Raw genomic sequence first — 22,331 nt, 5'->3', positions numbered from 1 at the left:
AAATATTCAGTCTGCGTTCTTAAACATTGCAATTTACATTGTGGTACATGTATAAATACACTTTCATTTTATATAGACTTCTATACAACCAGAATAGTCGCCCCCTGGTGTTCAGGAGAGAGAATGCCGCTTTAACACATGAAGCATGGACTTCTATACAACCAGAGGAGTCGCCTCCTGGTGGTCAGGAGAGAGAATGCCGCTTTAACACATGAAGCATGGACTTCTATACAACCAGAGGAGTCGCCTCCTGGTGGTCAGTAATGGGAATGCAGCTTTAATATATGAAGCATAGACTTCTATACAACCAGACGAGTTGCCTCCTGGTGGTCAGTCGAGAGAATGCAGCTTTAACACATGAAGCATAGACTTCTATACGACCAGAGGAGTCACCCCCTGGTTGTCAGGAGAGAGAATGCAGCTTTAACACATGAAGCATGGACTTCTATACAACCAGAGGAGTCGCCTCCTGGTGGTCAGTAATGGGAATGCAGCTTTAATATATGAAGCATAGACTTCTATACAACCAGACGAGTTGCCTCCTGGTGGTCAGTCGAGAGAATGCAGCTTTAACACATGAAGCATAGACTTCTATACAACCAGAGGAGTCACCCCCTGGTTGTCAGGAGAGAGAATGCAGCGTTAACACATGAAGCATAGACTTCTATACAACCAGAGGAGTCGCCCCCTGGTGGTCAGTAGAGAGAATGCAGCTTTAACACATGAAGCATAGACTTCTATACAACCAGAGGAGTCACCCCCTGGTTGTCAGGAGAGAGAATGCAGCTTTAACACATGAAGCATGGACTTCTATACAACCAGAGGAGTCGCCTCCTGGTGGTCAGTAATGGGAATGCAGCTTTAATATATGAAGCATAGACTTCTATACAACCAGACGAGTTGCCTCCTGGTGGTCAGTCGAGAGAATGCAGCTTTAACACATGAAGCATAGACTTCTATACAACCAGAGGAGTCACCCCCTGGTTGTCAGGAGAGAGAATGCAGCGTTAACACATGAAGCATAGACTTCTATACAACCAGAGGAGTCGTCCCCCGGTGGTCAGTAGAGAGAATGCAGCGTTAACACATGAACCATAGACTTCTATACAACCAGAGGAGTCGCCCCCTGGTGGTCAGTAGAGAGAATTCAGCTTTAACACATGAAGCATAGACTTCTATACAACCAGAGGAGTCGCCCCCTGGTGGTCAGTAGAGAGAATGCAGCGTTAACACATGAAGCTTTGACTTCACTGGGCAGAACTGGAAGTTGCCTCCTGGTACGCTCCTGAATCTTTTGGGAATTGACAACCGAACCACATAAAAAGTCTCGGCTCCTCTGAAGTAACAGTGTTGTCGTCTTGGTGCATTAACTGAGGTAAGAACTGAGAAGACATTCAATATTTCATTGTAGAAACAAATGTTCTTGTATATTTTCTGTAGTATTGAAACGTTGATGAGTTCTCATGTTGCTTTGAAAGCTTTGAATGTTTCTGGACTTGTTTGTGACTGAAACACTGAAGCTGCAGGCTGGTTGTGTGTTGACCAACCTGAGAGTTACCTGTTCGTAGTCTCCAGGTGTAGCTCTCAGGGTTCTGTCTGCCGTCCCAGACAGAAGAACACAGGTCTGGTTGTTCCTGAAGCTTCTTTTTCTTACTGTTGGACATCTTTTCTGTCATTTAAAATGATTTCTCAGTTTAACCAACGTAATGTGTTGTTTTAGCTTATAATAATGATTATAACACCAAACTACTAAAACATTTACACTGACAGTTTTTAGATAATCAAGTATAGAATAACACATTTTCTTGGGGGATGCTTCACTGGAAGGGTCAATATTGTAATTCCTTTGAAATGATGTCAATATTTCCTGCTTTCTTCTGTTGGAGATGAACTCTTCTGTGAACGTGACCGTGGTTCTGGAGCACCGAGACTCCTTCTCCAAAGCCGTGATCAAGAACGTGATCATCGTGCTTCTCGGCTTCTCCATCAACTACATCAATGCAGCCCTCATTTACACCTTCCATAACCACCAGGTACGATGCAGCAGCAGAAAAGAAATATGCTGGATTAATACTTCAATTAGTCTTATTTAACGTTGATATGTATCTGACACTATGAAATAACATGTTCAGCCGACTATATTTGTATGTATACCATCTATTTAATGCACAAACTGGAGGTCCTGGTTCATAACTATTACAGTAATTACCTTTAATTATTGATATAGTTGAACATTTAACTGGGAGAACCACTTCTAGAGAGGACATGTCACTCCATTTCTTTTTTATAATTCGACTGTGGGTGACTGTGGGTCTGTGGTTAGCAGGTCCGTCTTTCAATAGAGGAGCGTCAGGTCAATCCCCGGCTGTGCCCTAATCGATGTGTCCTTGAGCAACATACTTAACCCTGATTTGCTCACTGAAGCTGTGTCTACGATGTATGATTATAAGTGGCTTTGGATAAAAGCGTCAGCTAAATGAAATGTAATGTAAAACTATAACAACATTCAGTCATTATTAAAAGGAGTGGGGCTTCTTCCCCACAAACTATCTGTGATGAGTAGACACCATCATGCAGAGAGCACATTAAAGGTGAACAATAAGAAAACCTGTATGTGACCACTCAAATATGGAGCACAGCATATTGTATTCTAGTTAGTTAGTGAAATAACATTAGTTATAGCTATTTCCATGAATGCAGTGCTCGTCTTTTGTTGACCACGTAGAGCACGGTAGGAATATACATTAGAAAGAATTTATCAGCTCACTGATGCTACGCAGGAACAATAAAACGCCTCCGTCCACCGGTCCTATCTCTACTGAGCATGTGCAAACTATTACTACACAGCTGTGGATTCATGTCACATTGCAGCAACGAATCCGTGTTGAAATCGGCAGGAGAGCTAGTTCACGTTAGCCAGTAACTGACGGCAAAGTCACTGAGTTCCATTACGACGTTTCATTCTCTACTCAGGAGAGCTAGTTCACGTTAGCCGGTAACTGACGGCAAAGTCACTGAGTTCCATTACGACGCTTCATTCTCTACTCAGGAGAGCTAGTTCACGTTAGCCGGTAACTGACGGCAAAGTCACTGAGTTCCATTACGACGCTTCATTCTCTACTCAGGAGAGCTAGTTCACGTTAGCCGATGACTGACAGCAAAGTCATTGAGTTACATTACGACACTTCATTCTCTACTCAGGAGAGCTAGTTCACGTTAGCCGATGACTGACAGCAAAGTCATTGAGTTACATTACGACGCTTCATTCTCTACTCAGGAGAGCTAGTTCACGTTAGCCGATGACTGACAGCAAAGTCATTGAGTTACATTACGACGCTTCATTCTCTACTCAGGAGAGCTAGTTCACGTTAGCCGATGACTGACAGCAAAGTCACTGAGTTACATTACGACGCTTCATTCTCTACTCCGTAAGAATGAGTATCGGGGAAGAGAGAATTATGACTCATTGGTGCAGAAACAGCACCAGAACATCGCTCTGTCTCAATTTTGATAAATGCAAATGATAAAAGCTCATTCATGAAAACTAAAAAAATAACTTTCAGTATTTAATGTATATTTGCAACCCTTGATCTGTGTTATAGAGAGAGTTGACTGATAAACCGCTCATCACAAATGTATTGGTAACAGCTGAAATATCATAAGTCCGTCACATTATTTTGACCCTCTCACTTCATACTTGATCATAACTCTTTAAACCCCAAAATACAAAAATCAGTTGGTTCTTCAAAAATATCTGCCAGCCTCTATTTATAGTTGGACAATATTGAAAATGGTCTATAACGGTACACATAATTGCGCCAGCCACTAGCACTGTATAGGACCATATAGTGAAGTACATGGAAATATCTAGATTTTAAACAACGAGAACACGTTTTTGTTAATCAAGTCCAAAGTAGAAACAGTGTCGGTATGTTTTTTATTGCCTCTGAATACATATCATCATATTGTCCAACCCTACGCAATGCTAAACATATTCATATCTAAATGATTTGCCAGCAGATTGTCAGGCCTGGAATAACCACTAAGATGTTAATGTTGTTATTCATGTTTAATGCTGTTCTACTGGATAACAAATCTGTACTTCCCAACCGTCAGATCTTCTACACGAATCCTCGCTACATCCTTATTATTCACCTGGTGGTCAACGACATGATCCAAGTGACGCTGAGCATCATCCTCTTCGTCATCAGCTACACCGTCTACACAATAAACGTCTCTGTTTGCTGCATCTTCACGCTGCTGACTCTCGTCACCACTGAAAACACCCCTCTGAACCTGGCTTGCATGGCGATGGAGTGCTACATCGCCGTCTGCTTCCCCCTTCGCCACATGCAGATCTGCACCGTCAGGAGAACCTTGATGCTAATTGGTTTCATCTGGAACATCAGCATTGTGTCCGTTCTTCCTGATCTGTTCATCACTTTGGCCACAGAGCCGCTGGACTTCTTTCATTCCAGAGTCTTCTGTCTCAGAAAAAATGTCTTCCCAAATCCCCTCATCCTCAACAAGAGAGATGTCACATATTCACTGTTTCTAGTTATAGTTTGGTTTGTTATCTTTTACACTTACTTCAACATCCTGTTCACTGCAACAAAAGCTAGTGTAGATGCTAAAAAGGCCAGAAACACAATCCTCCTCCATGGGTTCCAGCTGCTGCTTTGTATGGCATCATATGCAACACCCCAGTTAAAACAGCCTCTGCTGCTATGGTTCCCCAAGAATTATTCAGACTCCCTGTTCGCTTGTTACATTATTGTACAGGTTTTACCACGATCCATTAGTCCAATAATCTATGGTATGCGAGACAAGACTGTCAGGAAGTTCTTGAAAAGATATCTATTGTGTAAAATGAGCCCACAGTAAGATACAGCTCAAAAACATTCCATTTTGGTTTAGGAAATTATGGAAAAACAGTTGTTAAAACAGGGCTGAGTATCAAACCATCACTTATTCACTCCTGGTTTCCAGTCACGAGTCAGCGAGAAGCAATGAAGGCATACATTAATATTTCTGAGAACCGTTGATGAAGCACTTGGCCACTCTGAGTAATGCCCCTTAAATCTAACCGACACTCCTGCTCTCCTTGACTCAATGATGTGCTCTCGGACTTCCTTCACCAGTCAGTGTTTGGGGACTTCACAACATTAAGGAACAGATACTGCATGTGGCTCCTGGAGAACAACCTGTTGGTTAAAGTTGACAAATGTGAGGTCCATGTCAGTTCTGTGAGCTTTTGAGGTTTCATCATGGAAGGCAGGCCGGGGAAGATGGTTCCTGAGAAGATTCTGGCATCTTACCCACTTAGAACTGCCTCCAACCAAATGAACTACACTTGTTGCATGTACCGTTATCATTAAGGGAGGCAGAGGAATAACTATACATGAGACACTCTGAGCAAGAGGGAGAGGAGGAAGACCACTGAGGAGCTCGTTCCACCATGAGTGAGAACTCAACGCGCCTTCTTCTCCTTTAAAACGGTACCTAATTTCGTTTTTTGCTCGTTTGTTGTAATATTTTAAAAATAAAAATGTTGGGCCCGTTATCAAACATGCCAAACCTGATTTTATATCTATCTTCTACTATGTATATAGATATATATATATATATATATATATATATATATATATATATATATATATACTGTATATATGTTATAAAGTATAAGTAACATTTAAATGATGTTTTTTAATAAATAAAATGAATCAATACTATGCCGTGGACCAGTTCTTTGCCCTTGAAGGGCGGTGGGAGGGGTCGTGGGAGCTCGCTCATCCAGTCTGCATGTATTCTGTGGACAAACACATTAAACCAGCCAGCAGGAGTTACAATGAAACATACACGTGAAAGCAGCACTAGTATTCACCCAGAAATATCAGATAATAATAAAACATTTTACTGGTCAATCAATACTTTTACATTAACTACTGATAATACTTAAATACTTTTACTTTTGATAAGGTTTTGAATGCAGGACTTTAACTTTAACTTCTACAGTGTGGTATTAGTACTTTAACTGCAGTAACGGATCTTAATACCTCTTCCACCACCATGTAGTTCTTACTTTTGCGGTTGTTGTTGTTGTTTTTATACTTTTGCAGTTGAATAAAATACGCTTTTATTGTGAAGGCGTTCGCAGGAAGTGCTTCTGTTGTTGAAACCCGTGAGCTAACTATGAAGAGACCCCGCAGCGGAAACTAGTCCACAATCTATCTGATGTTCCTCCTTCAACATGGTGAGTATGACATCAGGTGAACGCGTCATCTTTATTCATTAAACCGGGTCTAAGTTGGAGTTTAACGGTATTTATCGTTTTACGGAGTCAGCTTTGGGAGTTTAACGAACTTTCTGGTCACGTGACCAAACGAGCCCTAATTAACGGTGGTTTAACGTTAGCTGTTAGCTAGTTAGCTGTTGAGCATAACGTTAGATATCCGTTAATGAAACAACATGGCGGACCTGACCCGGGCTCCTTCAACCACTTTAACGGCTCTCTTTTATCGGTCTTCCCGTATACAATGAGTGCGTTTCTGTGCTTTCATACTCATAATTATTTCACACATAAATATTTATTTATATAAAAATATTTTTAAAAAGTGCGCCACTTTTTTAAATGAGATGCAGCGTCTCGAGAGGGGGGCGTGGCCAACGCGTCTGACGCAGCTTTGAAATAGAAAAAACGTTAGTCACGTGATTAAACATTCACAATAAGTCCGTACATTTTATTTAAAAAGCCTATATATATAATATGTATATATATATAATATGTGTGTATATATATATATATATTATATGTATATATATATATATATATAATATGTGTGTGTATATATATATTATATGTATATATTTATATATATATTATGTGTATATATGTATATACATGTGTGTGTATATATATATGTGTGTGTGTATTAATATATTATAATATGTATATATATGTGTGTGTATATTATATATATATATACACACACATATTATAATATATTAATATATATATATATGTGTGTATATATGTATATATTAATATATTATAATATGTGTGTGTGTATATTTTGTCTTGGAGCTGAATCCTGTTTATAACATGTTTCACACATGGCCTTGTTTCCATCCAGCGTGAATGCATCTCCATCCATGTGGGTCAGGCCGGTGTCCAGATTGGCAATGCATGCTGGGAGCTCTACTGCCTGGAGCACGGCATCCAGCCCGATGGACAGAAGCCCAACGACAAGACCATCGCCGGGGGAGACAACTCCTTCAACACCTTCTTCAGTGAGACCGGAGCTGGGAAGCACGTCCCCAGAGCTGTGTTTGTGGACCTGGAGCCCACTGTCATTGGTACGTTCTTTAATGTGTGTGTGTGTATATATATATATTTTACACACATATATTTATATATATTATATATTTTATTTTATATATATATAACATTTTGTATATATATTCTTTTTTTAAATATAGTTTTAATATATATATATATATATATAAATTATTTTTCTTTTATTATTTTTGATATATATATTATTATTTTGATGTCCCGCCTCCTCAGACGAGGTGCGTATCGGGACCTACCGGCAGCTGTTCCACCCCGAGCAGCTTATCACCGGGAAGGAGGATGCGGCCAACAACTACGCCCGCGGGCACTACACCGTCGGCAAAGAGGTCATCGACCTGGTGCTGGACCGGATCCGCAAACTGGTGAGGAGGAGTCCTCTCCCACTAAAGCCAGGAACCTGTGATTCATTATTCATCACAATGACATCACCAGAGGGCACCAAACACCTCTGGTGGTCTAGTCCTGCACATCAGAACCAGACCGAGTACTATAGGAGGAGCAAGTCTTTTGACACCAAGTGTTGGTCTGAGCTCTGATGTTCTAGTAACTCAAATAAATGTGTTTATTTCCTTTTGAATAACAGAGCATTTAAGTTTCTAGTAAAACATTCTCATGAACTTTGGAGTGAATAAACTAAGTTATTGCGTTGTGTCCTCAGTCAGACCAGTGCACGGGTCTTCAGGGGTTCCTGGTCTTCCACAGCTTCGGGGGCGGCACCGGCTCTGGCTTCACCTCCCTGCTGCTGGAGCGCCTGTCGGTCGACTACGGCAAGAAGTCCAAGCTGGAGTTCGCCATCTACCCGGCCCCCCAGGTGTCCACGGCGGTGGTGGAGCCGTACAACGCCATCTTGACCACCCACACCACCCTGGAGCACTCCGACTGCGCCTTCATGGTGGACAACGAGGCCATCTACGACATCTGCCGCAGGAACCTGGACATCGACCGCCCCTCGTACACCAACCTCAACCGGCTGATGAGTCAGATCGTCTCCTCCATCACCGCCTCCCTGCGCTTCGACGGGGCCCTGAACGTGGACCTGACGGAGTTCCAGACCAACCTGGTGCCCTACCCCCGCATCCACTTCCCGGTGGCCACCTACGCCCCGATCATCTCCGCCGAGAGGGCCTACCACGAGCAGCTGACCGTGGCCGAGATCACCAACGCCTGCTTCGAGCCCGCCAACCAGATGGTGAAGTGCGACCCTCGCCACGGTAAATACATGGCCTGCTGCCTGCTGTACCGCGGCGACGTGGTGCCCAAAGACGTCAACGCCGCCATCGCCACCATCAAAACCAAGAGCACCATCCAGTTTGTGGACTGGTGCCCCACCGGCTTCAAGGTGGGCATCAACTACCAGCCGCCCACCGTGGTGCCCGGCGGAGACCTGGCCAAGGTGCAGAGGGCCGTGTGCATGCTGAGCAACACCACCGCCATCGCCGAGGCCTGGGCCCGACTCGACCACAAGTTCGACCTGATGTACGCCAAGCGGGCCTTCGTCCACTGGTACGTCGGGGAGGGGATGGAGGAGGGGGAGTTCTCTGAGGCCAGAGAGGACATGGCCGCCCTGGAGAAGGACTACGAGGAGGTGGGGCTCAGTTCTGGTGACGGTGACGGTGAAGAAGAGGGGGAGGAGTTTTAGACCGCTTCACTGGGAGCCATGTTCTGTAGAATAGATGCTTCCTGTTGAGCAGACAGGAAGTGGACGCTGTTTAAAGAGGAAGTAGAGTTCCAAAGATTATCTTGTGAAGATGTTTATTTTTATGATGAGTTCCAACATTAAATGTTTTTTATTACTTCATATGTTCAGAGTTAATGTGTCAATAAAGTTCCCTTGGCCTGTTTATTGGTCTGTGTCTTTATTATTATTATTATTATTTATTCTAACTTGTCTTTCTGGTGATTAATGTAAACCAGTTGGGGCTCCCACTAACGAGCAATAAGATATCAATTATCCCATCAACTATTTTACCAATTTGATCAGTTAAACAATAAAATGTCAGCAAAGCATTGTGGATAAACTATAAACAGGAAGAGACGGACCACTCAGTTTAAAGTCTTTAGTCACGTGCACTTTAAAGAGCTTCGTCGACACCCTAAACTACAACACCCATGATGCACCGGGAGCCACAGCGCTCTCGTGCGCATGTCCCGTCCAATAAAAGCGGAGAACCGAAAGTGTTTCGGTGAGTTCGTCCTCGCGCAGCCGCGAGCATCCTGACGCGGTCACGAGCCTCTGCTGGTGCTCACGGTGCGTATATGATTTGTAGAATATATAATATATAGATATGTAGAGTTGTGTGTGATCGATACCTGCTGATCATCGATCACAGCCTCCTCGAGCTTCTACAGCTGCAGTTGATCGGGGCGTCGACCTCCTGCAGAGAAGAGCTGCGTCTATGCAGCCAAAAGTCTGTTCTACCAATCCAGAATCGAATCCTCTTTGTCTAACCCCAAAAAGCTCTTCTCTATTTTTTCGAACCTCCTTGACCCCCCTGGTCCCCCCCTCCCTCCACCCTTCTACCAAGCCACTTTGTTGACTACTTTACAAAAAAGATAGACGACATACGTTCTTCATTTACTAAGCCATCTTCCATAACTACACCTCCAGTAACTTCACCTTCTTCCCCCTTGTTTTCCTCTTTTATCTCCCTGTCTCCTAATCAAGTTCTTACCTTGGTAACCTCTGACCCCCCAACCACCTGCCCCCTTGACCCCATCCCTTCTCACATTCTCCAGTCCATTGCTCCGGACCTTCTTCCCTTTCTCACCCATCTCATTAACACCTCCCTCTCAACCGGCTGTTTCCCTAACTCTCTGAAGGAGGCGGAGTCAACCCTCTCCTGAAGAAACCCACTCTCGACCCATCTGAAGTCAACAACTACAGACCTGAAGTCAACAACCACAGACCTGAAGTCAACAACTACAGACCTGTCTCTCTCCTTCCCTTCCTCTCCAAAACTCTAGAGCAAGCTATCTCTAACCAAGTCTCCTCCTTTCTCCACAGTAACAACCTTCTAGACACCCACCAGTCTGGATTCAAGGCCACTCAACAGAGACTGCCCTCCTTGCCGTCTCTGAGCAGCTTCACACTGCTAGAGCAGCCTCTCTCTCCTCTGTCCTTATCCTTCTAGACCTTTCCGCTGCCTTTGACACAGTGAACCACCAGATCCTCATGTCCTCCCTCAAGGACCTGGTATCTCAGGCTCTGCTCTCACTCTTCTCATCCTATCTCACCGACCGCTCTTACCGGGTAACCTGGAGAGGATCTGTGTCTGAGCCTTGTCCTCTGACTACTGGAGTCCCTCAGGGCTCAGTCCTTGGTCCTCTTCTCTTCTCTCTGTACACCAACTCTCTCGGCTCTGTCATTCGCTCGCATGGCTTCACCTACCACAGCTATGCTGACGACACCCAACTGATCCTCTCGTTTCCCCAATCTGAAACACAGGTAGCAGCACGAATCTCTGCCTGTCTGACTGACATCTCTCAGTGGATGTCTGACTGACATCTCTCAGTGGATGTCTGACTGACAGCTCTCAGTGGATGTCTGACTGACATCTCTCAGTGGATGTCTGACTGACATCTCTCAGTGGATGTCTGACTGACATCTCTCAGTGGATGTCTGACTGACAGCTCTCAGTGGATGTCCGCTCACCACCTGAAAATTAACCCGGACAAGACTGAACTTCTTCTCCTTCCAGGAAAAGGCTCTCCCACCCACGACCTAACTATTAACTTCAACAACTCAGTGTTGGCCCCGCCCCCGACTGCCAGGAACCTCGGTGTGACACCTGTCAGTCAACTCTCCCTGACTGCCAACATTACCGCAACAACACGCTCCTGTAGGTACATGCTGTACAACATCAGGAGAATACGACCTCTTCTCACTCAGAAGGCGGCACCGGTTCTGGTCCAGGTTCTGGTCCAGGTTCTGGTCCAGGCTCTGGTCCAGGCTCTGGTCATCTCACAGCTAGACTACTGTAACTCCTCCTTCAGGTCTACCTGCTAATGTCATTCGACCTCTACAGCTTATCCAGAATGCAGCTGCTCGACTGGTCTTCAACCTCCCGAAATGTACCCACAATCCTCCGCTCCTCCACGACCTTCACTGGTTACCGGTGGCCGCAGCATCCGCTTCAAAACATTGGTACTTGGGTACCGTGCTGCGTATGTCATGTGACCAGAAGTACAATATATGTCATGTGAATGTACAATAATAATGATAATAAAAGCAGTAATGTTATCGGCAATACTAATAGATATGGAACTAATAATAATAATGATAATAGCAGGAGCTCCTCCTATGAATCGCCACCTTAACGTGGTGGAGGAGTTTGAGTGGCTCAGTGATCCTGGGAGCTATGTTGTCCGGGGCATCAGCCCCTGGTAGGGTCTCCCAAGGCAAACAGGTCTCGGGGGAGAGCCCAGACTAAGAGCGGTTCAACAAACCCTGATGATAAGCAGCCCACGGATTGTAGCCACCTTGCCCGGACAAGGGAAACCGGGGCACCCTCCCGGAGCCAGACCCAGGAGGGGAGCTCGTCGGCGAGCGTCTGGTGGCCGGGCTTTCGCCCATGGGGCCCGGTCGGGCTCAGCCCGAAAGAACAACATGGAGCAGCAGTCACCCTGTGGACCCACCACCCGCAGGGAGAATTATCGGGGTCGGGTGCTATGTAGACCGGGCGGCGGGCCAGGCAGGAGACCTGGGCGGGCCGATCGCCGGCAGCATAGACTAGCTCTAGGGACGTGGAACGTCACCTCACTAGCGGGGAAAGAGCCGGAGCTGGTGCAGGAGGTGGAGCGGTACCAGCTAGATATAGTTGGGCTCACCTCCACGCACAGCATGGGCTCTGGAACCAAGCTCCTGGAGAAGGGTTGGACTTTGTCCTTTTCTGGAGTTGCTCAGGGTGAGAGGCGCCAGGCGGGAGTGGGGATACTCACGAGCCCGCGGCTGAGCGCCGCTGTGTTGGAGTTTTCCCCGGGGAACGAGAGGGTCGCCTCCCTGCGCCTACGGGTTGCGGGGAGTAAGGCTCTGACTGTTGTTTGTGCTTATGCACCGAACAGCATTTCGGAGTATCCGGCCTTCTTGGAGTCGGTGGGAGGGGTCCTGGAAAGGGCGCCGCCTGCCGACTCCATAGTTCTCCTGGGAGACTTTAACGCTCACGTGGGCAATGACAGAGAAACCTGGCGGGGCGTGATTGGGAGGAACGGCTTGCCCGATCTGAACCCGAATGGTGTTTTGTTGTTGGACTTCTGTGCTAGCCACAGTTTGTCCATAACGAACACCATGTTCGAACATAAGGTGGCTCATAAGTGTACCTGGTACCAGAACACCTTAGGCCGGAGATCAATGATCGACTTTGTAATCGTATCATCTGATCTGCGGCCGTATGTCTTGGACACTCGGGTGAAGAGAGGAGCAGAGCTGTCAACTGATCACCACCTGGTGGTGAGTTGGATCAGATGGCGGGGGACTCGGCTAGAGAGACCTGGCAAGCCCAAACGTGTAGTGAGGGTGAACTGGGAACGTCTGGCAGAGGATCCTGTCCGGGAGGTCTTCAACTCCCACCTCCGGAAGAACTTCTCACAAATCCCGAGGGAGGCTGGGGACATGGAATCCGAGTGGACCTTGTTCAAAGCCTCTATTGTGGACGCGGCTGCTCGGGGCTGTGGCCGGAAGGTCATCGGTGCCTGTCGTGGCAGCAACCCTAGAACCCGGTGGTGGACACCGGGGGTGAGGGTAGCCGTCAAACTGAAGAAGGAGGCCTTTCGGGCCTGGCTGGCCCAGGGGTCTCCTGAAGCAGCTGATGGGTACCGGCGGGCCAAAAGGGCTGCAGCGACGATGGTCGCGGAGGCTAAAACTCGGGCATGGGAGGAGTTCGGGGAAGCCATGGAGAAGGACTTTCGGTTGGCCTCAAGGAAGTTCTGGCAAACCATCCGACGGCTCAGGAAGGGAAAGCAGGGTCTACCCCAGGCTGTTCTCAGCAGGGGGGGGGGGGGACTGCTGACCCGGACTGGGGACATCGTCGGGCGGTGGAAAGAGCACTTTGAGGAACTCCTAAACCCGGCCAACATGTCCCCCGGAGAGGGGGCAGCGCCGGAAGACTTTGGGGTGGATTCACCCATATCCCTGGCAGAGGTCGCTAAGGTAGTCAAAAAGCTCCTTGGTGGCAAGGCGCCAGGGGTGGATGAGATCCGCCCTGAGATGCTGAAAGCGCTGGACATTGTTGGGCTGTCTTTTCAGTGTCGCATGGGGGTTGGGAACAGTGCCCATGGACTGGCAGACCGGGGTGGTGGTTCCCATCTTCAAGAAGGGGGACCGGAGAGTGTGCTCGAACTATCGTGGTATCACACTGCTCAACCTCCCAGGAAAAGCTTATGCCAGGGTGCTGGAGAGGAGGCTCCAACCGCTTGTCGAACATCAGATTCAGGACGAACAGTGCGGATTCCGTCCCGGTCGTGGAACAGTGGACCAGCTCTTTACCCTCGCAAGATTACTGGAGGGGTCCTGGGAGTTTGCCCAACCAGTTTACATGTGCTTTGTAGACCTGGAGAAGGCTTTCGACCGGGTCCCTCGGGGGTTTTTGTGGGGGGTGCTGCGGGAGTATGGGGTGCCGGACCCGTTGGCACGGGCCATCCGGTCTCTGTACGCCTGCAGTAGGAGCTGTGTTCGTCTCCTCGGTAGTAAGTCAGACACGTTCCCGGTGGGTGTTGGCCTCCGCCAGGGCTGCCCTTTATCACCGGTCCTGTTCGTGACCTTCACGGACAGGATATCTAGGCGCAGCCAGGGGGCGGAGAGGATCCGGTTCGGGAGTCTCGGGATCGCCTCTCTGCTGTTTGCGGATGATGTGGTACTGTTTGCCTCCTCGGACCGTGACCTCCAGCATTCACTGGGGCGTTTTGCAGCCGAGTGCGAAGCGGCAGGGATGAGAGTTAGCACCTCCAAATCTGAGGCCATGGTGCTCTGCCGGAAACCGGCGGATTGCTCCCTCCAGGTGGGGGCAAACTGCCTACCCCAAGCGAAGGAGTTCAAGTATCTCGGGGTCTTGTTCACAAGTGAGGGTAAGGTGGAGCGGGAGATCGATAGGCGGATCGGTGCGGCTGCAGCAGTAAAACAGGCGCTGTACCGGTCCGTCTTAGTGAAGAGGGAGCTGAGCCGGAAGGCAAAGCTCTCCATTTACTGGTCGGTCTACGTTCCAACCCTCACCTATGGTCACGAACTCTGGGTCGTGACCGAAAGAACGACATCTCGGATACAAGCGGCCGAAATGAGCTTCCTCCGTAGGGTGGCCGGGCTCAGCCTTAGAGATAGGGTAAGGAGCTCGGACATCAGGGGGGAGCTTGGAGTCGAGTCGCTGCTCCTTCGTGTCCAAAGGAGTCAGCTGAGGTGGTTCGGGCATCTAGTTAGGATGCCTCCTGGACGCCTCCCATTAGAGGTTTTCCGGGCACGTCCAACTGGTAGGAGGCCCCGGGGAAGACCGAGGACACGCTGGAGGGATTATATCTCCCGGCTGGCCTTGGAACGCCTCGGGATCCCCCAGAATGAGCTGGAAAGTGCTGCGGGTGAGAGGGAAGCCTGGGTCGGCCTGCTGAACCTGCTGCCACCGCGACCCGACCCCGGATAAGCGGGTGATAATGGATGGATGGATGGATGGATGGATGGATAATAGCAGGAGGTGTCGGGCAGGACCAGGACCCAGATAAAACCAGGACCAGGGTCCAGATAAAACCAGGATCCATGTAGACCTGTGGTCTGGAAGCACCGTGAGTTTCATGCGTCTGATGATGTGTCACCAGAACTCTAACTGGTCTTGTTTTGCCTTCTATGTCCAGTCTTAAAACCTCTTGAGGCTCATTTTGATGCCGTGCCTTTCTGTCTCTTGATGGCGGCACATTTTAAACCGTAAGACACCGGGAGCTTGAGGAACGAATGCATGTAGATCACATGACCGTGAAGGAAACACTCGATAGGTTTCATTCGGTGTGTTGATCTCACTTCAGGCTCCGAGAGAGTTGAACTGGTCAAATATTAAACGGGTAAAAATAGAAGCGTTCTCGTGCTCTTACTTTCACCTCGTCTTTTAAATGCAGTCAATCAGTCATAATAAGGTTCATCGCGAGGAAACTCACAGGATCTCTCCCTCAACTTGTCTGTCATGACTGTTCCAAATTTGAGGTTGATTGACAGAAGTGTCTCTGAGATATTTTAGAAAGTGCAGTACAGAGCATCTCCAGCAGAGGACTCTAGATCTCTCTAAAACTGTTTCAAAGTGACCAGAAAATGATAATAAATCTCTTTATGATTCTGAACTAATGTCCCAAAGTGTTAAATGTGACTATTAGAATATGTCGTTACTATTTAAATAAAGATTTAAATATTAATTATCATTGAATCTCGCCTCCATAAACATATAAACACAGTTTCTCTGTTATGTGGGCGTGTCCCTGCCGCAGGAAGTTCCGCTAAGGTAACTTCCTTAAATGGGCAGAGAGGTAATTTAACTGGCTCCGAATTCAGCGTGTTTTCACGGTGCTGACTCCCCATTGGACGAGAGGAGATGTCAATAAGACACACGTGACCGCGCGCGAAGATGCGCCTCTCTGATTGGTTGATTGACTAAAAAGTAAGGTAGGTACGTCACCGTAGATCGTAGAGAGATGCTGATTGGTTCATCTAGTTCCGGGTTGGTCACCGGTTTCAGAGGCGCTGAATCTCATTGGTCAAATGTGTTGTCGAGACTTTAAATTGACAGCGAACACTTCATTGTGGAAGTTTGACGAGCGGCGCTCAAAGTAAAGAGGAGCGCAGTTCTTCTTCTACGCTCGTTATTTTCACTTCCGCTTGAACTCAAACAGGTCAATTTAATCGGTGAACGTTTGATCTTTAGCACGAGCCGCCGCTTGGCGGTCAAAGTCTTGTTTCTCGCGACATAAACACATTTGAACTGCGGCTGCGCGGACGAGCGCGCGCGACGCTCGCCGTCCGCTGCCGTAAAGTGAGACGCTGCGGTCGTGGTGTCGTCCCTGCAGGTCGAACCTGGATCCGGTGAACGTACGAACACCGGAGCTTTATAACAAGCGTGGAGGTTGAAGTCCTTGTTGTTGTGTTGTTGTAAACACACAAACACAAACCTCTAAACAAACAAGTCTTTGAGTTCCTCTCAGATGAAACTAGAAGCTCAACTTGTTGGAGACGTTGAGTCTCAACACATTTCTTCTCTTTGGTTTTCTTTCCTGCAGATTCATCAGGAACCAAAGCAGCGCCTGAAGAAACGGAGCCGGATCCCCTGAAGGGGACCAAGTCTGAATGCTGATCTCTGTTTAGTCCCAGACCAGAAAGAGGACCCTGAGGACCTGGTTAGAGGGTTCTGTGTGTTTAGTCCCAGACCAGAAAGAGGACCCTGAGGACCTGGTTAGAGGGTTCTGTGTGTTTAGTCCCAGACCAGAAAGAGGACCCTGAGGACCTGGTTAGAGGGTTCTGTGTGTTTAGTCCCAGACCAGAAAGAGGACCCTGAGGACCTGGTTAGAGGGTTCTGTGTGTTTAGTCCCAGACCAGAAAGAGGACCCTGAGGACCTGGTTAGAGGGTTCTGTGTGTTTAGTCCCAGACCAGAAAGAGGACCGCGAGGACCTGGTTAGAGGGTTCTGTGTGTTTAGTCCCAGACCAGAAAGAGGACCGCGAGGACCTGGTTAGAGGGTTCTGTGTGTTGGACCTCCCACCACTAGGGGGCGTAGGGCCGCTCTCTATTGGCCAAGAGGTCATCAGGTGTGATGGGAGGAGCTCAGTGGTTACTGTGACAACGTGTGATGACTTATAACAAATGTTTTTATTTTATGGTAAAGACAAAACGTGTTATCTTGTTTGTGTTGGAACATTTAATAAATAATAATAATGAATAAATTACCTTTGTTGGAAACGGGACATTTAATCATTTTATAGCGTCTGACCCTCAGGAGCCCCCCAGAGCCGGGTCCTGACCCTCAGGAGCCCCCCAGAGCCGGGTCCTGACCCTCAGGAGCCCCCCAGAGCCGGGTCCTGGCCCCCCAGAGCCGGGTCCTGACCCTCAGGAGCCCCCCAGAGCTGGGTCCTGACCCTCAGGAGCCCCCCAGAGCCGGGTCCTGGCCCCCCAGAGCCGGGTCCTGACCCTCAGGAGCCCCCCAGAGCCGGGTCCTGGCCCTCCAGAGCCGGGTCCTGACCCTCAGGAGCCCCCCAGAGCTGGGTCCTGACCCTCAGGAGCCCCCCAGAGCCGGGTCCTGGCCCCCCAGAGCCGGGTCCTGACCCTCAGGAGCCCCCCAGAGCTGGGTCCTGACCCTCAGGAGCCCCCCAGAGCCGGGTCCTGACCCTCAGGAGCCCCCCAGAGCCGGGTCCTGGCCCTCAGGAGCCCCCCAGAGCCGGGTCCTGGCCCCCCAGAGCCGGGTCCTGACCCTCAGGAGCCCCCCAGAGCTGGGTCCTGACCCTCAGGAGCCCCCCAGAGCCGGGTCCTGGACCCTCAGGAGCCCCCCAGAGCCGGGTCCTGACCCTCCAGAGCCGGGTCCTGACCCTCAGGAGCCCCCCAGAGCTGGGTCCTGACCCTCAGGAGCCCCCCAGAGCCGGGTCCTGGCCCTCAGGAGCCCCCCAGAGCCGGGTCCTGGCCCCCCAGAGCCGGATCCTGACCCTCAGGAGCCCCCCAGAGCCGGGTCCTGGCCCTCAGGAGCCCCCCAGAGCTGGGTCCTGACCCTCAGGAGCCCCCCAGAGCCGGGTCCTGGCCCTCAGGAGCCCCCCAGAGCCGGGTCCTGGCCCCCCAGAGCCGGGTCCTGACCCTCAGGAGCCCCCCAGAGCTGGGTCCTGACCCTCAGGAGCCCCCCAGAGCTGGGTCCTGACCCTCAGGAGCCCCCCAGAGCCGGGTCCTGGCCCTCTGAGTCTCCTTTTACTCAAACACGTTCAAGTCTAAACCGAAGTCCAGACAGCAGCAGATCCTGCAAAGGAGACGCAGGACTCCTGGTGGGAGGAGCTCCTCCTCCTCTAGACTTTAAAGGTGCGTCAGGTTCCAGACTTGATCAACGCTCACATGGATGAACCGTCTCAGGTCCACGTGTTAGAATGGACCACGAGGACTTTGGTTGTTATTGATCTCTTAATGCAACAAGTTTTAAACACAAATTATTGATATCAGTCACTTCTTTAATAAACTTTGTAAAGTAAACATGAAGCGATTGATTACGTATTGAAGCGCATGCACATGACTCAAACTTTATTGATCCAAGAGATTTGACAAGTCGATAGTAGTGATGATGAGTTGCCCCAGAGCATGCTGGGAGCCAATCGTATGAACGCACGTATTTCAAAATAAGAGTTCACTGAAATTCAAAACCGCTTAAATCAATAATAAACCGATCGAAGATCAAACTGCTTTTAAAGAACCAAATAAACACTTTGTGTGTTTAACATATTTAATTACACAGAATATGAAAAACATCCAGTTTTCTGATCTCATTCATTTTGATTAAAGTAGGTTTCTGAGTGTGTGTGTGAGTGTGTGTGTGTGTGTGTAGAACAGATCAATAGTTCAGTAAATCATAATTAACTTGTGTATTTTACTGGAAGTCTCTGGTTTCGTTCTCCGCTGGTGGAATGTTTCAGGAGCAAAGCATCATGGGAAACTCCTGGTGAACTTTAGGATCTGTACAGAACTTGTGATGATGTCACCAAACAGGAGGGTGGGGGCTCACTGCTCGCTCTGCTGGGTGTCTGTGATGCTGGACACGGCGCCCTGCCCTTTGCTCACGTCACTGATACACGCCCACTGGCCGTCCATGGACTCCTTCCACAGCGTCACCTGCAGGGCATCGAACACACGTCACGGGGAGTTTAAACTACTAAGGGAGGTCATGCTAATCTGTCACACACACACACACACCTTGTTGTCTCCTCCAGAGACGGCCAGGATGTTCCCGGTGATGGACCAGCTGACGTGCCAAACCACGTCGTTGAACTTGTGGAGCAGCTTGGCCGTCCAGGTGTTCCCCGCCGGGTCGTCACACGTCCAGATGAACACGCGTCCGTCCTGCAAGGAAAGGAGATGAGGAGACATCACGTCAGTGTTTCACCAGCTGTAGAGTAGTACTACACTATATCATAGATTTAACTACTAGTTACTTAATAAATGTAGTGGAGTAAAGAGTACAAGAGGATGGAAATACTCCAGTAAAGTACAAGTATGTGGAGTTTACTGAGCTGCAGTACTTTAGTAAATGTACTTCATCACAGAGCAGCCTGTTGGTCTGACTTCACTCTCTGGCTCCACCTGGTGGTTCAGATCGATGCACTCCACGTTCTGACCTGAGAGCAGCTGGAAAGAGTCTGACCTGAGAGCAGCTGAAGAGAGTCTGACCTGAGAGCAGCTAAAGAGAGACTGACCTGAGAGCAGCTAAAGAGAGTCTGACCTGAGAGCAGCTAAAGAGAGACTGACCTGAGAGCAGCTAAAGAGAGACTGACCTGAGAGCAGCTAAAGAGAGACTGACCTGAGAGCAGCTAAAGAGAGACTGACCTGAGAGCAGCTAAGAGACTGACCTGAGAGCAGCTAAAGAGAGACTGACCTGAGAGCAGCTAAAGAGAGACTGACCTGAGAGCAGCTGGCGATGGTGCTGGTGGGGAGACCGATGGACGGCGCCCAGCCGACGTCTCTCACCCAATCACTGTGAGCCTCCAGCTTCTGGTCCTCCTTCCACTGGCCGTCCTCCTCTCTGGAGGGGGAGGGACAACCGTGAGTGTGTGTGTGTGTATAAACATGTAATGCTGAATAAACAGTGTGAGAGACTGGGATTTACAAACCATGCAATTATTCTTTGTTCCTTTAAATATAAAAGCAAAATAAATATATTTGATTCTATAATCTGTTATATTTCATTTTTATATTTTAACTCCGTCACTATTTATTTTTTTTTGTTACTCGTGTAACCTTCTTTTCATTCCTATTTAATGTTGGAGGCATCCTGAGGTATCCGAATGAACAAAACGACCTGCGGTCCCTGAACGCCACACAGACTTACTTCCACAGCTTCACCAGGTTGTCGCAGCCTCCGGACACGAAGCGCTTCACGCAGTTCGGCTTCTGGCCCGACGGCTGGTCGATGAGGCTGCCGGGGACGACGGCCGGCGCCCAGCTCACCGCGTTGCAGCCGATCTGCAGCGGAGATTAATTATTTGACTAATTAATTTATATTAATTATTACGGGTTAACGAAGCCCGTTTATTTCACATCATGACCCTCTCGCCCACCGTGTGTGCGTTGCTGATCTTCTTGACGTCCCACTGCTGGTCGCCGGTGAACGTGAGCAGGGAAATGGCGCCGTCCGAGCTGCCGCACGCCAGGATCAGCCCGAAGTCGTACGGACCCCAGCAGACGGAGTTCACTGTGGAGACACGGAGCGAGACGCTGAAGCTCCAGAGACTCAACGCGGCCGCTAGAACCGGAGGAGGCGAGGCCGGCTTCACCCACCTGACGACTCGTGGCCACAGTACTCGTACATCTTCTCCCACGAGCCCTTCTCCTCCTTCCAGACGATCACTTTGCGGTCGTAGGAGCAGGAAGCCAGAACGTTGCCGAACATCGGGTGTGCCCAAGCCACCTGCCAGACGGGGCCCTCGTGGCTGCACACACACACACACAGTTTAATAATAACGTTTATAATAAGTACAACGTGTAAACCAAACATTGGCATTTCATTTTTATAAGCGTTTACTTTTCATTCAACATAATTAATTTTTACAAATTGTGCCAAAACACTGGCGACGAGGAAGATCTTTGATAAATAATCACAAGAATAAATATGAGGCCATGTTGGATTCAAGTTTCACAGACAGGTGAACTACTTTGTGGCTGCCGGTGACTTTGTGAACTAAATGAAGCTTTTGGTCCGCGTGGAGACTCCGGAGCTGGTTTTGGTGGAGCTGGTTTTGGTGGATTCGGGGTCTCTTACCCTCTGAGGTCGGCCACCAGGATCTGACCCCCGTTCCTGACGTCGAAGATCTTCACGGTGCGATCGGAGGAGCAGGTGGCGAGCCGAGTCCCGTAGTAGTCCATCTGGGCGTCGTGCTGAACACAGGAAGTAAATAACAAATAACAACATGACCTCTGTTCTCTGCCGCTGTGCAAGACAGTAAATATATTTTAACAATAAAGGAACCGAATGAAATATAAATTACTTGCAAAGTTTAGATGCTGCTGGCAGAAAGAAAACCAGAGCTGCTGTTTATAACAAGAAACACGTTTATAACAATAAACACGTTTATAACAATAAACACGTTTATAACACAAACAAACGCGTTTATAAACAATAAACACAAACAGCTGAATCGATGAGTTCACTCGTCAATCGATCGACAGAAAACAACCACTGCTCCTTTAATTATTTGTATATGTTTGTAATCATTTCGAGGGTTGGAAGTAGTACTTCACTAGAACAGAGTATTTTTACAGCGTGCTACGAGTACTACTGTAACTAGCTTAAATGTTGTATTGTGTGGTATTAGTACTTGTACTGTAACAGAGTATTTAAGTGTGAATTAATACCAACACTATCTTTAGCTTCACTAATCTGCTCCTTGAGGCTAAATAATAATAATAATAATAATAATAATAATAATAAAACAGCACTCACCACCATGTCCTCGTGAGACGTGTCCACCGTGTTGATGACAGAAACCTGAAATCATGAAAACATGAATGAATAAGAACTGTGACACATTTTGAGGGTTAGCTTGTGAGCTAACAAGCTAACGCGTCATCAGCAAACTGTTTAAACCTAAACAGATTTAATTAATTAAAGTTATTAAACTCACCATAACTGCGGCGGAAGCACCAAACAACTAACAAATGATAAACGTTCCTTATTTCCTCCTGAATGAATAAAACAGATTCCAAAGAAATCCCGACGTGGCAACAAGAAGCCGCTTCCGGTCGCTTCCTTAAAAAGGTCCGACGACCGTTTATACCGGCGGAA

At 48.2% G+C, this 22,331-nt stretch overlaps 3 protein-coding genes across 4 annotated transcripts; 2 read left to right on the top strand and 1 right to left on the bottom strand.

Moving 5' to 3' along the window:
* The first annotated feature begins 1,176 nt into the window (after positions 1-1,176).
* Positions 1,177-4,884, top strand: LOC117730996 (odorant receptor 131-2-like). 2 transcript variants are annotated; one of them, XM_034533105.1, is made up of 3 exons: positions 1,177-1,375; positions 1,887-2,033; positions 4,117-4,884. In XM_034533105.1, exons 2-3 carry the CDS (start codon positions 1,887-1,889, stop codon positions 4,882-4,884), a joined length of 915 nt encoding a protein of 304 aa, XP_034388996.1. In that variant the 5' UTR covers positions 1,177-1,375. The 2 variants fall into 2 exon arrangements, with proteins under 2 accessions (XP_034388996.1, XP_034388995.1); XM_034533104.1 differs by having other exon boundaries at positions 1,177-2,033.
* Positions 4,885-6,147: 1,263 nt separating this feature from the next.
* Positions 6,148-9,195, top strand: LOC117731092 (tubulin alpha-1B chain-like). Its single transcript, XM_034533243.1, has 4 exons — positions 6,148-6,253; positions 7,134-7,356; positions 7,568-7,716; positions 8,013-9,195. The coding sequence occupies exons 1-4, from the start codon at positions 6,251-6,253 to the stop codon at positions 8,991-8,993; spliced, it is 1,356 nt and encodes a 451-aa protein (XP_034389134.1). The 5' UTR covers positions 6,148-6,250; the 3' UTR covers positions 8,994-9,195.
* Positions 9,196-18,546: 9,351 nt separating this feature from the next.
* Positions 18,547-22,319, bottom strand: sec13 (SEC13 homolog, nuclear pore and COPII coat complex component). The gene is made up of 9 exons (XM_034533792.1): positions 22,171-22,319; positions 21,990-22,034; positions 21,309-21,424; positions 20,828-20,979; positions 20,608-20,741; positions 20,379-20,512; positions 19,952-20,072; positions 19,247-19,393; positions 18,547-19,165 (listed from the first exon to the last, which is right to left on the bottom strand). Exons 1-9 carry the CDS (start codon positions 22,171-22,173, stop codon positions 19,055-19,057), a joined length of 963 nt encoding a protein of 320 aa, XP_034389683.1. The 5' UTR covers positions 22,174-22,319; the 3' UTR covers positions 18,547-19,054.
* Positions 22,320-22,331: the final 12 nt, after the last annotated feature.

The sequence above is a fragment of the Cyclopterus lumpus genome, chromosome 5 (assembly GCF_009769545.1).
Source record: "Cyclopterus lumpus isolate fCycLum1 chromosome 5, fCycLum1.pri, whole genome shotgun sequence".
Lineage (NCBI taxonomy): Eukaryota > Metazoa > Chordata > Actinopteri > Perciformes > Cyclopteridae > Cyclopterus > Cyclopterus lumpus.
The sequence above is the reverse complement of the archived record's forward strand: the minus strand, read 5'-3'. Positions and strand labels throughout refer to the sequence as shown.

Excerpts from the sequence above, each read along its gene's own strand:
- LOC117730996 (XM_034533105.1), top strand. The coding sequence starts at position 1,887 with ATGAACTCTTCTGTGAACGTGACCGTGGTTCTGGAGCACCGAGACTCC. Across the intron at positions 2,034-4,116 it reads ACACCTTCCATAACCACCAG|ATCTTCTACACGAATCCTCG; the intron begins GTACGATGCAGC and ends CCCAACCGTCAG.
- LOC117731092 (XM_034533243.1), top strand. Across the intron at positions 7,357-7,567 it reads CCTGGAGCCCACTGTCATTG|ACGAGGTGCGTATCGGGACC; the intron begins GTACGTTCTTTA and ends CCGCCTCCTCAG. Across the intron at positions 7,717-8,012 it reads TGGACCGGATCCGCAAACTG|TCAGACCAGTGCACGGGTCT; the intron begins GTGAGGAGGAGT and ends TTGTGTCCTCAG.
- sec13 (XM_034533792.1), bottom strand. Across the intron at positions 20,980-21,308 it reads CTGGTGGCCGACCTCAGAGG|CCACGAGGGCCCCGTCTGGC; the intron begins GTAAGAGACCCC and ends GTGTGTGTGCAG. Across the intron at positions 20,513-20,607 it reads AGATCAGCAACGCACACACG|ATCGGCTGCAACGCGGTGAG; the intron begins GTGGGCGAGAGG and ends TCTCCGCTGCAG.